The 16,251-nt window shown below is 36.3% G+C and overlaps 1 protein-coding gene across 3 annotated transcripts in view; it reads left to right on the top strand.

Moving 5' to 3' along the window:
- LOC135100789 (uncharacterized) overlaps positions 1 to 15,887 on the top strand; it is a 32,220-nt gene extending 16,333 nt beyond the window's left edge. For 2 of the 3 annotated variants that reach the window (XM_064004109.1, XM_064004111.1), the window contains 3 exons: positions 4,895 to 5,029; positions 5,713 to 5,854; positions 13,307 to 15,887. In XM_064004109.1, coding sequence (XP_063860179.1) covers positions 4,895 to 5,029; positions 5,713 to 5,854; positions 13,307 to 13,595 — 566 coding nt within the window. In that variant the 3' untranslated portion in view covers positions 13,596 to 15,887. The remainder of the gene's footprint in view (positions 1 to 4,894; positions 5,030 to 5,712; positions 5,855 to 13,306) is intronic. The other variant, XM_064004110.1, reaches the window with a different exon arrangement.
- The last annotated feature ends 364 nt before the right edge of the window (positions 15,888 to 16,251 follow it).

Genomic DNA, 16,251 nt, shown 5'->3' with positions numbered 1-16,251 from the left:
AGCCCTTGCAAACTTTACTTTTCCATATGAAATGCATTAATTATATTTATGGTCACTAGGAGAGTATGATATGGTGTTCCATGTGCCAATCATGCTGAGATTTTTAAATGCCTTGCATATTTGGAGTAACCATAACTGTGGTGTCACTTTCTGAGCTGTCCTCCGGCAGATTAACTGACAATGCTCATGGTATTTTGAACTACATTCATTCATATACATACCAAGGTGACATACGTCTTAAAAGAGGTTAACCAAGACACAGAATCAAAGCATAATAAATTATACAAAGCATTTAAGGTTATGCCTACCTCAGAGATATTCATGAAGCTGAATTTAGTTAACTACAGGAAGACCTGTGCTTGCATGACAGAGATGGTCTTATGGCATTCACAGGTAACTCATTACTTGCAGTCTGTGAATAAATGCTTGTGGAAACTCATTTGATCCAAGTACCTTCAACACAGTTTTTTATGTATTGTGCACTTTTACTGTTATGAATATTTACTAGATGAAGAACACTAGATACCTTCCTAACTTAAAAGGACTTAAAAAGAATGAGAGCCATTGTTGACTAGACAAGCTTCACACACATACTGGAAATCCAGTTAGCAATCATGATTATGTGTCAGACCACCTTGATGTTATCACAAAACCACTGGAATGCAGACTTGTTAGCTATGTAATGTAATTTACTACCTCGTATGATATGGTAGCTGATTCACAACCAATGGCAACTCCTGCCAGAGTCAGGATTTCTGCTACATGCCATGTATAGTGAGATCTTCTCATAAATAACTGTGTTTTATTTATTAGGTGTTTTATCAATAATCTGACCAAACCATTGTGTCCAGGAATTTTTTTTTAAGGAATCTAATTTAATTCAGAATGCCCTTTACGTGCTGCTCAATATAATAGTCATAAGTAAAAAGTGTTAGAAAGGTTTTGGAGCAAGTTTCAATTATACTCTTCATAATTTCTATTATTTGTCTTGTATTGAGTTTTTTTCAAAGCCATCTAGGTTCGTTGCTGAGTTTTGTGATATCAATTAAAATAAACTGTTTTGTATATGAAATGAGCTAAGGCATACAATACAAAAACAGGACATGAGATGTTCAGCTTGACCGTGAGATTTATTAAGGGAAAGGTGGAGCCAATCAGCAACATCCTTTTGTAGCAGACTAAGAGACAAGATTCAGCTTAAGTGAATAGATTGTAAAAGGAATAAGATGGACTGAAAGCTCCTGTCAAATAGTCATAATTTGTCATAGTAATAAACCACATGAAAGGAGGGAAGTTTTTTGATCCTCTTTGTGAAGGATCAGATACCATATCTATTGTTGGAACTCATAAGAGGCAATTCTATGTGCTATATTTGGTTAAGTACTTTTTAAAAGTACCAAAAAATACAGTTGAAATTGGGAATTTTATTTATTGCTTTATTTATTATTCCTTCATTAATAATTTTATTTCTTAAATTCCACTTTGGAAATTGTGTGAAAATGTATTTAGTATGTACTTATACATAAGACAGTAAGCTATGAAACCACTTTTGCAGTGCATGTTGTGGATGCCATATACTAGTGCTTGTTTAAGAGTTCATAGTGTACTGTAGACTTACTTTCATGCAAGCATCCTTAGGAGCTGTGCTGAAGGAACATAAAAATTACTGTTATGGTTATGCTTCCTGTGAGATAAATACTTTCTTTAGTGTTAGATGTTTGCCATTTGCTTAATTAAATTGAGCTCCACATCTTACTTGGTGTCAGTCTTGTTTTCAAGTAAATGGTTTTCAGACATCATAAGGAAAACTTTGTTATTGTTTTCCTTCTGAGGGCTTTTTTTTCATATCTGAAAATATCATTCACTTTTTTTTTTTTTTTTTTTTTTTTCATGTATGCATCTATTTATGGTTCATTCCATTTAGCTGAGCATATCTACTTTTGTTTAATTAATTTCTGGAGAAGTCATTATAGCTTAGTGTTGTATCATCTATAAATTAGATTTATGTTTGTAATGGATAGAATATAGATAGTTTATAGGAAGCTTTCATTTAAGTAATTCAGTGTTTTTACCTCTTAAGACAATTGAACATTGATATGAATACCTACAGTCATATTCATTTGGGGCATTCACTATGGTCTGGAAAAACTGCCAGATTCACCAGCTGACTGAATTTTACACATTAAAGCTGGTCGGCTGGAAAAAAAATATAATTACATCATTTGTGTGTTATCAAACCAACTAATAAAATATTAGGAACATTTTCAGCCATCATCATAAAGTAGAGAGCAAGAAATATGGCAAAACAAGTTAAATATTATGCACATTATCTCAGGTCTGAGATGTATCATCACCTCAGAATGAATACTATTTTTCCTTCTCTATATGACCTTACTTTATCCATTTAAGTTATACAGTTAACATACTCATATATAAATCCTGTTACATATGAAAGAAACAACCATGTTTTTATGCCAAACCTTAGTGGGATACTGGTGAAGATTGCCAGTTGATATCGTGTCATCTCTGAATTGCTGCTTGTCTGTTTGCATAGTCTCTCCCAATGTCTTCCCAGTGTTGCTGCTTTTTTCTTTGGAAATACAACCCATCTTTTCACACCTTGGTTCTTCTTTCCTGATATGTTCATGCAAATCGACCACAACACAAATATAGACTGGGGTTTTACAACAACACTACAAACTCATGTCTCCTGCCTTGGGTTTATTGTGTGTTTTGCAGAAGTCATTGTGTCTGATATTGGCCAATCATTTCATCTCCACATGATTTCAGCTGTCACAACATCCTGTCAGCACAAATAATACTTACTCATTTCTTTTAGGGATTTGCCAGATAAAATATTAGTCCATGTAGAAACCAGTGGAAAATGTGTCAAACTAAATATGTAACAGGAGACTAGAAATAAATGTGAAAACTCAGAGCCTAGTTATTAGTATTTAGCTTATAATAACTGCTCTGTAGAGTGTACATCTCCAGATCCTGTGGATACTGTCAGCATAAACAATTAGGATCAATGTTTTGTAGCATTTAACTACAGTGCATCAAGATGTATCACAAGAGGTGGTTTTAAAATGTGCATCACCAGAGAATTGTAGGAGCAATGACCAACCCATACATTAAAGTAGCCAGCATTCACTGGCAACTCATCCCATAGTAAATGCCCCAATTATATAATGTCTAGTTGTCAGTCATAGAAATGCATGAATCTATTTAACAAATGGCGATGCTTAGTTCTGTGAATTTTTCAGTTATGTTGTTTACTTAACCATTGTTGCAGATTTTGTGAGTTAATGTAGTGTTTGGTTGATTTTCATCTCTTACTCCCATGCTTGACTCCTTTTGTTTGTGGGATAAAGTATTTGTGTCCATGAGCAGCTTGCATTTAGCTTAGCAGAAAGTTTAGAAGCTGAGTTTAGCCAGGTGACAATAAAACCTTGAATGTTGTGAGACTAAAACCAAGGTGAAATGAATGTGTTGAATGCATGTACACCAGGCAGTTGTGTTTGTTTATTTCTGTTAGAACCACCCTTCATTCTATTTAATTTCCAACAGAGGCATTGTTTTTATATTATATGGAATGGTGATTTTAATGTGTATAGTGCTGGAAGCAAGGGTATGTGGCATATTTAAGTTATACTAATGTGATTCCTGCATAATATTATACTCATAGCATGAAAATCCATCTTATTAATATCTTCCCTTCCAATGTCCTAATTAATGTACTTGAAAATAAGTGGTATGCAGTAGCTAGTTTTCACTTTCCTTGCTGTGCTGCCAAATAATACTTGATTAACATAATATAGAAATTGTGTACAAAGTTCTTTTCAGTGCATTATAGTTCTACTGTAGGATTTTTCATTGAACAATAATTAATATAGTTTGAGTAGTAGTTCCAAGTTCTTTAGAAATCTTGTAGTATAAGGTTTTTCTTAGCCTTTCAGTTTTCATTAAGAATTTTGTGCTTAAGAAGTTAGTATAAGTTTGCTTCATGTTATACCATATGAAAGGAGATATCAATGGAAAATTATGATACATAGTCTTAATTCAATGTTATATATTAAAAGATTTTCACCCACTCTGGTTTGTCTATGTTTGTGATACTCATTCCCAGAGAATCTCAGAAGTAATTTCAAACTTCTAAACATGAGCTCTGCATTTACTGTATTGAATGTCTTTGCATCCTTTAAAAGTCTTCACCTCATTCAAGAATCACGCTGTACCCTTCCATACATCTCCATATTTTCACGTCCTTTCCCAAGCTCCATGAATAAGTCAAAAACATTTCTTCCTTTTCTTCAGCTGTCATCTTGAGTGCAAGTATCTAATGCATATATTCCTGAACCTTTGTAAGGCCTCTGCTCTTCACTAATCTTATTCTGTAACATTCACTTGTAAGCCACATGACATTGAAAGTACAAGTGTTAAGATGCCACAGAATTTGTTGAAATGGTACATTTGACCACTCTTTCATGAATTATAGTATTACCATAGAGCACCTGCTGTCTTGATTTGTAACATTTCACTTTTTGCCGATGAATCCCATTTTTCTTTTATATATCCTCATTTTTATGTAATTTTTACTGTTTTTATGCTACTACACTTTTACACTTGTTATTATTATCACTATTTCAACCCATCATTTTAGTTGCTTTGAACATCTTCAGCAGAGCCATAGAACCACAATGTTGCAGCACCTTAACCTAAATCAATCAATCAATCAACTATAGAGCAAGTATTTAGTATTAATATACTCACAAACAAGCATATTTTCATTGATATCTCAGCCAGCAGAATAAAAAATTTACTTTTGTACAAGACCTTTGTTCTGTAGTGTTTCTATTCATCTGTCTAACATTTAGTGGTGGTTGACACTTAGCATTTTCAGATGCCTGCCAGGGGATGTACCATTGCAGAGGATCAGAGAATTATTGCATTGGTAAAGAGTATGTGTGCGACACCCACTACAACTGTGCAGGACCACGGGGTGGAGGGGATGAATCTAGATGTGAAGGTTAGTACACTGTCAGAATGTTTGTTTCTAGTGATATTGTTGTATTATAGTTGTAAATGTTGTTACTGATATTATTGTAAAGAAGTTTCCATACTGTCTTGAATGAATAACGAACTGTTTTGAGAAATTGTAGTTAAGCTGAAAAAACTTGTCTTATTATATGACATATGGTACATTTTAGGATTATCTGCAAGGGAAAAAATAAATTAACATGTATGTGCAGTTTTATAATACATAAATCAAAGCACACACGCTTCAAATAAGGATGAGCTGAAAAATTCCAAGGTGGGTAGTTTTCCCCCCCTGCCTCTCTCTTGATGCCCACATTAGGTTATAAGAAAGCTGTGGGTGTACACTTCATATATGCATGAGTTAGTTTGGTACTTGTGCTGATGTAAATGTCAGTCCCTTTACCACATGTTGTGTGACTTGTAGCATTTAATTACTATAAAATTTAATCAAATATGAGGCCTCAAACAACAAAATCTCATTATCTCTCTCTCTCTCTCTCTCTCTCTCTCTCTCTCTCTCTCTCTCTCTCTCTCTCTCTCTCTCTCTCTCTCTCTCTCTCTCTCTCTCTCTCTCTCTCTCTCTCTCTCTCATCATTATTAACTTGAATTGTATCCTCAGCATGTTGTGAACCTCTGCCTTGCTTAATGATTTTTCTTCTTCTGATGACACAGTTCCAGGATTTACCAACAAAATATTCTCCACCACAACAACTATAATAACCAGCCTGGCAAGCATTGTGGGTGCTGCCTTCTTGCTTGGATGTATCATTACTCTGGGGAAGAAAATGCGCTCCCAGAGTTCTTCACAGTCCAGGTAAAATTTGTTAAAATTCTTGATTACAGTAATGATTTCTTACTAGGAATATTAAATCAGCCTGCAGTGTCTTATCTGATTCACATTATAGATTGATAAGAAAATGTTTCAGGAGATAGTGTTTGAATCTGGTGAATCCTGGTAATTGGGAACTATAGATGTATTGGTGGATAATTGAAATGGTGAATAAAATAACAGAAAATAGGAATAGGGGAGAACAGGGAAGGTTTAGGAACGGTAGGGGATGTGTAGGTCAGATTTTTTTCTTTCAGGATGGCAGTTTTTTTTTTTTTTTTTTTTAATATATGCTGCATTTATAGATCTTGAAATTGCCTCTAACAGAATTGAGTGAAAATATGCTATATATATATATATATATATATATATATATATATATATATATATATATATATATATATATATATATATATATATATATATCTTCTGAGTTTTCCACCATCTGGCTACGACTACAGAGTCACTCTCATACTAAATTTATCTGTGCTGTATACCTCTCTCCTAACTCCTCTGACTATAAGAAATTCTTTGACTACTTAACTTCCAAAGTGGAGCACATTCTGACCCTCTTCCCTTTCGCAGAGATCTCCATTCTTGGAGACTTCAATGTTCACCACCAGCTTTGGCTTTCCTCTCCCTTCACTGACCAACCCAGTGAACTAGCCTACAACTTTGCTATCCTCCATGACCTAGAGCAATTGGTGCAACACCCTACTCGTATTCCTGACCGTCTTGGAGATACGCCCAACATTCTTGACCTTTTCCTGACCTCTAATCCTTCTGCTTATGCTGTCACCCTTTCTTCTCCGTTGGGCTCCTCCGATCACAATCTCATATCTTTATCTTGTCCTATCACTCCAATCCCTCCTCAGGATCCCCCTAAGCGAAGGTGCCTCTGGCGTTTTGCCTCTGCTAGTTGGGGAGACCTGAGGAGGTATTTTGCTGATTTTCCCTGGAATAACTACTGCTTCCGTGTCAGAGACCCGTCTTTGTGTGCTGAGCGCATAACAGAGGTGATAGTGTCTGGCATGGAGGCGTACATTCCTCACTCTTTTTCTCGTCCTAAACCTTCTAAACCTTGGTTTAACACAGCTTGTTCTCGTGCTATACATGATAGAGAGGTGGCCCACAAAAGGTACTTAAGCCTTCCATCACCAGAATCTCATGCACTTTATATTTCTGCCCGGAACCATGCCAAGTCTGTTCTCCAACTAGCCAAAAACTCCTTCATTAACAGAAAATGTCAAAACCTTTCAAGATCTAACTCCCCTCGTGATTTCTGGCATCTAGCCAAAAATATCTCCAGTAACTTTGCTTCTTCTTCTTACCCTCCTCTACTTCAACCAGATGGCACCACTGCTATCACATCTATTTCTAAAGCTGAACTCTTTGCTCAAACCTTTGCTAAAAACTCTACCTTGGACGATTCTGGGCTTGTTCCTCCCTCTCCTCCACCCTCTGACTACTTCATGCCACCTATTAAAATTCTTCGCAATGATGTTTTCCATGCCCTCGCTGGCCTAAACCCTCGGAAGGCTTATGGACCTAATGGGGTCCCTCCTATTGTTCTCCGAAACTGTGCCTCCGTGCTTGCACCTTGCCTAGTTAAATTCTTTCAGCTCTGTCTGTCAACATCTACCTTTCCTTCTTGCTGGAAGTTTGCCTACATTCAACCTGTTCCTAAAAAGGGTGACTGCTCTAATCCCTCAAACTACCGTCCTATTGCTTTAATTTCCTGCTTATCTAAAGGTTTTGAATCTATCCTCAACAGGAAGATTCTTAAACATCTATCACTTCACAACCTTCTATCTGATCGCCAGTATGGGTTCCGTCAAGGCCGCTCTACTGGTGATCTTCTGGCTTTCCTTACTGAGTCTTGGTCATCCTCTTTTAGAGATTTTGGTGAAACTTTTGCTGTTGCCTTGGACATATCAAAAGCCTTTGATAGAGTCTGGCACAAAGCTTTGATTTCCAAACTACCCACTTACGGTTTCTATCCTTCTCTCTGTAACTTCATCTCAAGTTTTCTTTCTGACCGTTCTATTGCTGCTGTGGTAGACAGTCACTGTTCTCCTAAATCTATTAACAGTGGTGTTCCTCAGGGTTCTGTCCTGTCACCCACTCTCTTCTTATTATTCATTAATGATCTTTTCCACGTCTTTTCATAGACGTCCAACCCTTCAGGAGGTAAACATATCACGCAGGGAAGCCACAGAACACCTGACTTCTGATCTTTCTAAAATTTCTGATTGGGGCAGAGCAAACTTGGTATTGTTCAATGCCTCAAAAACTCAATTCCTCCATCTATCAACTCGACACAACCTTCCAGACAACTATCCCCTCTTCTTCAATGACACTCAACTGTCCCCCTCTTCTACACTGAACATCCTCGGTCTGTCCTTTACTTATAATCTGAACTGGAAACTTCACATCTCATCTCTAGCTAAAACAGCTTCTATGAAGTTAGGTGTTCTGAGACGTCTCCGCCAATTTTTCTCACCCCCCCAGCTGCTAACTCTGTACAAGGGCCTTATCCGTCCATGTATGGAGTATGCTTCACATGTCTGGGGGGGTTCCACTCATACTGTTCTTCTAGACAGGGTGGAATCAAAAGCTTTTCGTCTCATCAACTCCTCTCCTCTAACTGACTGTCTTCAGCCTCTCTCTCACCGCCGCAATGTTGCATATCTAGCTGTCTTCTACCGCTATTTTCATGCTAACTGCTCTTTTGATCTTGCTAACTGCATGCCTCCCCTCCTTCTGCAGCCTCGCTGCACAAGACTTTCTTCTTTCTCTCACCCCTATTCTGTCCACCTCTCTAACGCAAGAGTTAACCAGTATTCTCAATCATTCATCCCTTTCTCTGGTAAACTCTGGAACTCCCTGCCTGCTTCTGTATTTCCACCTTCCTATGACTTGAATTCCTTTAAGAGGGAGGTTTCAAGACACTTATCCACCAATTTTTGACCACTGCTTTGACCCTTCTATGGGACTGGCATCTCAGTGGGCATTTTTTTTTATTAGATTTTTGTTGCCCTTGGCCAGTATCCTTCCTACATAAAAAAAAAAATATATATATATATATATATATATATATATATATATATATATATATATATATATATATATATATATATATATATATATATATATATATATATATATATATATAATAGAACAAGTTCCAAGTTGTAAATGAGGTGAACAGGGATACACCAAATTATCTTCATTTATTACTTGCAATGTTTCACTTTAACAGATGGCATCGTCAGGCTAAAAAAATAAAACATAATTGAGTATATCATAAAACAAAGTATAAAACACTTAAAAAAATACTAAAGTATCCCATAGAGGGCATGGTAAACTGAGGCAATGAACATGGGAGGAGGTAAACATTAGAGCAATGAAAAAAGAAACAATGCAGGTAAGTAAATAGCTAAAAAAAAAAAAACAGACAGGACACAAACAGCAGTGGTATATGTTGATAAGCTATACCTATTGGAAGAGAAAAACAATAAAGATAAGAGTGTAGTATGGCCAGAAACAAGCCTTGTGTGTTCCTGCTGGTGGTGTGGTGAGGACTGACAGAGAGTGGTGATGCACGGGTTAGGATGGTTATGGCATCAAGCCCAAAGCTCTGAACAAAGCTTATAAAAGATATAACTGTGTTGATGGCAGGTAGTTATTTAATTCAGGTTTCAAGTGTTTAATGTAAATAGCTTCTAATATTTTAAGGTCTGTATGTGTGCCAGCTTTATGTAACATATTGAAATCCTTCTCTGCGAAGGGATGGTCATGTGTGTGTGGATGTGTTCTTGTTGCTGAGAAAGATGGATTAGCTATTATGTTCACTGATTCTATGTGTTTGATTCCTGCTGATTTCTCCAATATATTGAGTCTTGCAGCTTGAACAATTAATTTTATAAATGATGTTAGAAATAAATCCAGTAGGAATACTATCTTTAGATTTTAAAAAAGAGGCAATAGTAAACATGTTGGCAAAAACATAAATGAACCTGGTGTTAGGATATTGACATACCATACTTAAGACACAATATCCTGACACCAAGTTCATTTTTATTTTCACCAACATGTTTACTATTTCCTCTTTTTTTACATGTAAAGATAGTATTCCTACTGGACTTATTCTCTAGCATCATTTATGATGTACTTGGCTCTCACTCCCCCTCATTCATTCTGTCATTTTCACTTTATCCTTTTTCACTCATATAATTCCATCTTCTTTTCCTATTAGTCTCATTCTATTTACCAATTATCAGGATTGTTCTTGCTTTGAGAGAGAGAGAGAGAGAGAGAGAGAGAGAGAGAGAGAGAGAGAGAGAGAGAGAGAGAGAGAGAGAGATTTTAGTCCGAAATAAAAATTGTGTACCCTACAACACCTGTTTTCAAGACTGAAGACACCAGGAACTATTGATGACTCATGATTTTGAGGTTGGTTTTTATTTTACAATGGTATTTTGCATAAAATTTTAAGGTCATTGTTTTTTGTATCTGATGTACAGGACAGGTCACTCTTTTGTGTCTTTTTTTAAGATGATTCAAGTGCTATCTTATACACTGAAATATATTGTTCTTCCTGTTTTCTTTTACTGTATTTTTTTTTCTATATGTAATTTAGGTTATTTACATTCAATGCTATGTTTAAAACACAACATAAACCCATAAAACTGAGAAAAGATATAGGGGGATTTTTGGGACCTGGAACAGATGAATTCATCTCACATTAATTTGAAAGGGATAAATTGTTTCCCAATTCAAACAGTCCAAAAGAACCAATTAAGTTTGAATCACAAGGTACCACTGTATTTGTAATAATAATTTCTACTGGGGAAGTCAGTGTATTTCTCTCTGTAATGTCTGCAATTTTACATTAGTTAGTTTCATACATAACAAAAAACAATGGACATAGGTTTTAAAAAACAAATTCTTATATTTGTGTTCATTATTTACAAGACTGCAAAAGTCACCGTCCTAAATGGCAAATAGTCTTAACTGTCTTGTGCCACCAAATGATTCCACATTCATTTGCTTAACTGCCATGCTAATGGGACTAATTTCACTGATATAACCCTTCCCCTGGAGAGAGGAAACCATTGATCCTCAAGTAGAAATTAATATTACAATCATATGAAAAGCGCTTATAACTATTACATTCTAAAATTCATGAGTGAGAAACTAGTCCAACCCTTGGTGACAGCCTAACCTAGACAAACTAAACTCATCCTAGCATAACCAAACTTATCCTTGGTTAGCTGAAGGCATTCTAAAGAGACTCAAATTCCCATTTAAAGGAAAGTTGCCTTTAGGTTGCAGCATATTTTAGTTTGTGTGTTTTGAAAAGACTATGGAATTGGCCCAAAATAATTGAAGAAATGTTAAAAGTATAGAGGAAACACAGTATTATAATGAGTCTCTTGATATGTGACATGGCAAGGAAGCTGGGATGAGTACCAGATGAGTGGAAGATTACAGTTATTGTGCCTCCATGTAAGTTAAACATTATATGAATGAGTGGAAAAATTTTACAGGGATAAGTTTACTTGATATTCTATTGAGTCCTGATCAAGAGACCAAAAGAAAGGTTAGCATGGAGCAAGGAGGGTTCTGCAAAGGAAAAAAGCTTGCAGACAAGGAATGAATTGTGAATGAATTTAATATTGTATGTATGAGACTGAAACAGAGGAAGAATGTTGGAAAAGCACAAGTATAGCTTTTGAGAAGGAAGTAGAGATGTGTGATTTAAATTTATCTTGTAGGTTAATTGTATCAGGAATAGGAAGGTGTGAAGTTGTTCTTGGAGGAGAGAGGATGGAGGAAATGAAAAATCTTAACTATTTAGGGATGGTGCTATGTGAACATAGAAAGATAGATGGAGAAAGCTGTGGAAGGTAGGCATGTCATTATGATAATTTGCATTGGTTATGAGAAGGAGAAATATGTCCATGAAGACAAAGAGAGCTTTAAGGAAGAGTATTTCCTTTTAACAGAAATTTATGGGAAATTGATAGCAGTGAAAATGTATGTATGAGATGCAGTATGAACACCTTTGCAAATGGAGTGAAGTGTGGAGTGGTGAAATTGGTGAAGAAAATACATTGAGATGATTTGCCTACATTGAGAGAATCAAGAGTTAAGAGTTTGTAAAGAAGGTATATGTACTAATAAGTGAAACTGAAGGTCCCTACAGGATAGGAAGACCACTAGAAAAAAAAATGGAATGATAGGGTAGAGGAGAGTGTATGTATAGTCAGTGCCAAAAAAGACAATAAAATTCTCAGTTGGTGTCAATGTCTGCACACCATTCAACTAGTTTGATCCAGTTGCATGCAAGAGCAGAGCAGTTATGATATCTGACCTGGGAACTCAGGACAGACAGTGGCCTGGGGTACACTCACATATTAACAGTTTTAGTGTAGATTTGATAGTTTGATAATAAGATGTTTTTCATGCATGCTTTCCTGAGTTGACTTCTGCAAGTTATTATTACATATCTTTCCATATCACCCACCAATGGCTGCTAAATCACCTATAACTGGTAATGAAGTAATATCTGTGGTTGCTTTGTGCTAAGGAATAAAAACATCTAGGAAATAATTAGTATTACTGGAATTAGAGAGTTGTGTACTCGTGGGTTACGAGGTTGAGATGTGACTGAGATCGTGATGTCATAAAAATTTCAGAGACCAACCACCAAGAACACAGGGGTTCTTTTCTTTCAGTTACATTCTAATTTATCTTTTCACAATGTTCAAGTTTCGCTGAGTAATTTTCTTTCCCAACCCAGGCCTCGCTCTGCAATAAATGGTGTGGCCACCATCTCACAACCTCATGACACACCAGTACATAATTCTCTCTCTAACTCCAGCATTTCTCATTGTCTCTTGGGTATTTTTATTCCTTGGCACATGGCAACCGCAGATGTTATTTCATCACCAATAAGAGATGGTTTAGTTGCCATTGATAGGTGATGTGAAAAAATAAGTAATAGTAACTTGCAGAAGTCAACTCAGGAAAACATGAACAAAAAACATCTATTTATCACTCAGCTATCAAATCTACACTAAAACCATTAATGTATGAGTGTGCCCAAGGCCACTGTCTATCTTGAGTTGCCAGGTCAGACATTATCAGTGCTCTGCTCTCCCATGCAACTGGACCAAACTTGTTGAATGGCACACGAACACTGGCACTGACTCAGACTTTTGTCATCTTTTTTTTTAAGGCTGACTGTATAAAAGAGATATTAATAGAGGTGGAATGTTTGAACTAGCAAGGATGCAATGTTTCAATAGGGAGAGGTAGAGAACCTTCTGCTATGGCCATACCCTTGGGGATCCAAAGCATCAGAGAGAGACAGATAGAATTAGTAGAATTAAACTATTTTAAGAATTAATCACATTTACATCCCCTCAGATCTGTCACTCCTAGAGCGGGACGGCTGTCAGAGATGTCTGACCCACCCTTGCAGCGACAGCACACTTTACCTCCATATGAGGCAGTGGTGATGGCTGATGCTGACCCAAGCTGGAAGAGTAGTAACCCAGAGAGCCCAGGAACTGGTGAACTCCCTCCTAAATATGAATCTCTCTTTCCTGATGGGCCACCCATTCCCACAGATCATACACCCACAGCTCCCTCCATCGGAAATAATCAGCAGGAACAAAGTCCACACACTGCTAGTTCTCCAGGGGGGGAATCTTAGATATACATTGTCAAATGTATTTATATTAGTATATTTTTTTGTAGAGCAGGTTTTTGTGATTGAGACAACTCAGGATGGGTTTTTCTTTTTATATATTTTATACAGATTTAAAATTATTTACTTCAAATGGTGATTTACTTCCTACATAATATAATATTTTTGAAGACAGCCTAATCTGTAAGTATAATTTGTGTGAGAAAAATGAGATTATGCAGATATTATTTCAAAATTTTTTGGCATATTTCTGCTGCACTACTGACCCTTGTGCAGTACAGTGGAGTTAGGATCAATTGTCTTTCCGCATAGAGGCCTAGATAATAAGATGTGAGGGAGTGTTTGTGAATATGTATATGTAAATGTCTTGTCATGGTTACCCCTGTAATTAAGGGGGATGTCAGCCTGATGTATTGACAAATAAGCAGAAGTTCTAGTAATAAGCCTAAATCTTTAATGTCCAAACCATTATAGGCAAGAGTAAAAGCCGTCATAAAGAGTGGAACTCTAGTACAAAATTATGTGCAGGAACAGTCAGTCTTAACAGGAAGTATACCTAGCATCCAGTCAATAATCAGCATAATCACTACTAATTAGCTTATATGTATCAAGAATATGCTTCCTTTCTTTCTTTTGTGTAGTTTTTTCTTATCATTGACTTCAAAATACCACAGTGCCTCACCATGAAGTGTAATACCATCCAAATATTTGTTTTTTATACTGTTCATAGTTGGTCATTAGAAAAAAAACCTGTTACATTTTCTTTCCTTATACAAATGTTCTAGTTATCCATCATAATTTCTTATCAATTATATTGCATATTCCATAGTCATCTTAAGTCTTCAGTTTTATTGGTTTATTCCTTCATGCTGAAAACAAAATTTTTTCTCTCTCTCTCTCTTCAATCCATTGCTGATACCAAGGGTGGGTTTTTGAGCTGGAACTTTTATGAAGACTTGTACTTATTTTCTTGAGTATTTAATTCTGTTCTTTTAGTTGCCTACTGCAAACTGTGAAGATCATAATTTTTCACTCTCTCGCTCTTGGAATAATTACCCCATATTGGGTTACTGATCATACAGTGTTGACAAATATATAGTGCTTCCTTTGTAATCTGTAAAGAATGAGCTTGTGGACACTGCATCATTTGACTAATCAATATGGTATGCTTAAAAACAGTCTTGTTTTAGTGTGAGAGAGAGAGAGAGAGAGAAAGAGAGAGAGAGAGAGAGAGATTCAGTCTCATTACCCTTCCATTGTATCACCATTCATGAATGCCATTATCAATATACTTAAGACTTGTACCCTGTCTTATACTTATACATAAATTTAGAAAAGAAAATATCTTCCGTCTGTATGTGTGCCTTCATCGTCATCATCATTGTTTTTAGAATATTTGTTCCTGTTGAGTCTACAACCCAGAAGCTGTCCCCAACAAGACATGCAGCAGTCCAAGAATAGGGATGAAGTACATAGAGAAATAGCATCAGGGAGAATAATACAGAGGTAGCTACCCCTGTACAGATTCAACATAACTTGCCTGCAGGTTGTATCTTGAACTGTTCCAAAGCCTACTATTGTATAGATTTCCAGCATTGGAACAAAATTGGTAGTAAACTCAGGAAGTGCCATGCTAGTTATTGCCACTTTCTCTTGGGAATTTCAGGAATTCTGGATTGCTGTCTAGGTTTTGGCTGCTGTAAAGTTTGTATGGAAGTGTCACCATTTTGTTGGAAGGTTCTGGAGACAGGCCTATAATCTTGATTTATGGTATGGGTTGTGGTCAAGCCTTCAGAGATAGCAATGGTACCAAACTGGAGAGCAACACCATGACATTTTTATTGCTATGGCAGTGTGGGCGGCAATCCTCCCATACCCAAGAATATCTGCCATTTGGATGGAATAATATAAAATTAAAATGTCTTTCAAAGGAAGACGTCAGTAGAAGTAGCCTCGACCAGTATGAATGACAGAGTCAATAGCTAGTTTCTTATCCTGGGTAGTCAGAAAGATCTGGTACACCTTATAAGACTGGATGATGTTCCTTTCCTTTGCTAATCTAAGTCACCATGCTATGTGATTAGAAATCAATGGGAATCTTTGTGTAAGTTCAAATGCAGCACATTGTGCCATATTCTGTGTTTTACTCTTAAAGATCAAGTTTACATTGCATACACTGATTATTTCTTACGAGACATACAGAGGTCTTGATGAGATCCTGATAATAAACCATTTGGAAGAGTAGTGCCAGTTAGAAAGACCAACCTGGTGCCTATGTTGAAAAGAACTAGAAACCCTTCCACTGTATTTTTATTCCTACAGTAAGATGAGGTGGTGTGTGTGTGTTTGTGTGTGTGTGTGTGTGTGTGTGTGTGTGTGTGTGTGTGTGTGTGTGTGTGTGTGTGTGTGTGTGCGCGCGCGCATGTGCGCACACATATGTACACCTGCACCCACACTGTGTGCTTTATACTAAGTATATATATATATATATATATATATATATATATATATATATATATATATATATATATATATATATATATATATATATATATATATATATATTGTGTTAAAGATATTTGTATTTAGTCATATCTGTAAGACAAGTTGGAAAAAATTATTGCTGGGTAACAGAACTGGATTTATGCTGCTCTTGGATGGA

This window comes from Scylla paramamosain, chromosome 5 (assembly GCF_035594125.1).
Source record: "Scylla paramamosain isolate STU-SP2022 chromosome 5, ASM3559412v1, whole genome shotgun sequence".
In the NCBI taxonomy this organism is placed as follows: domain Eukaryota; kingdom Metazoa; phylum Arthropoda; class Malacostraca; order Decapoda; family Portunidae; genus Scylla; species Scylla paramamosain.
Note: the sequence above shows the minus strand (reverse complement) of the source record. Positions and strands in the feature narration are given on the sequence as shown.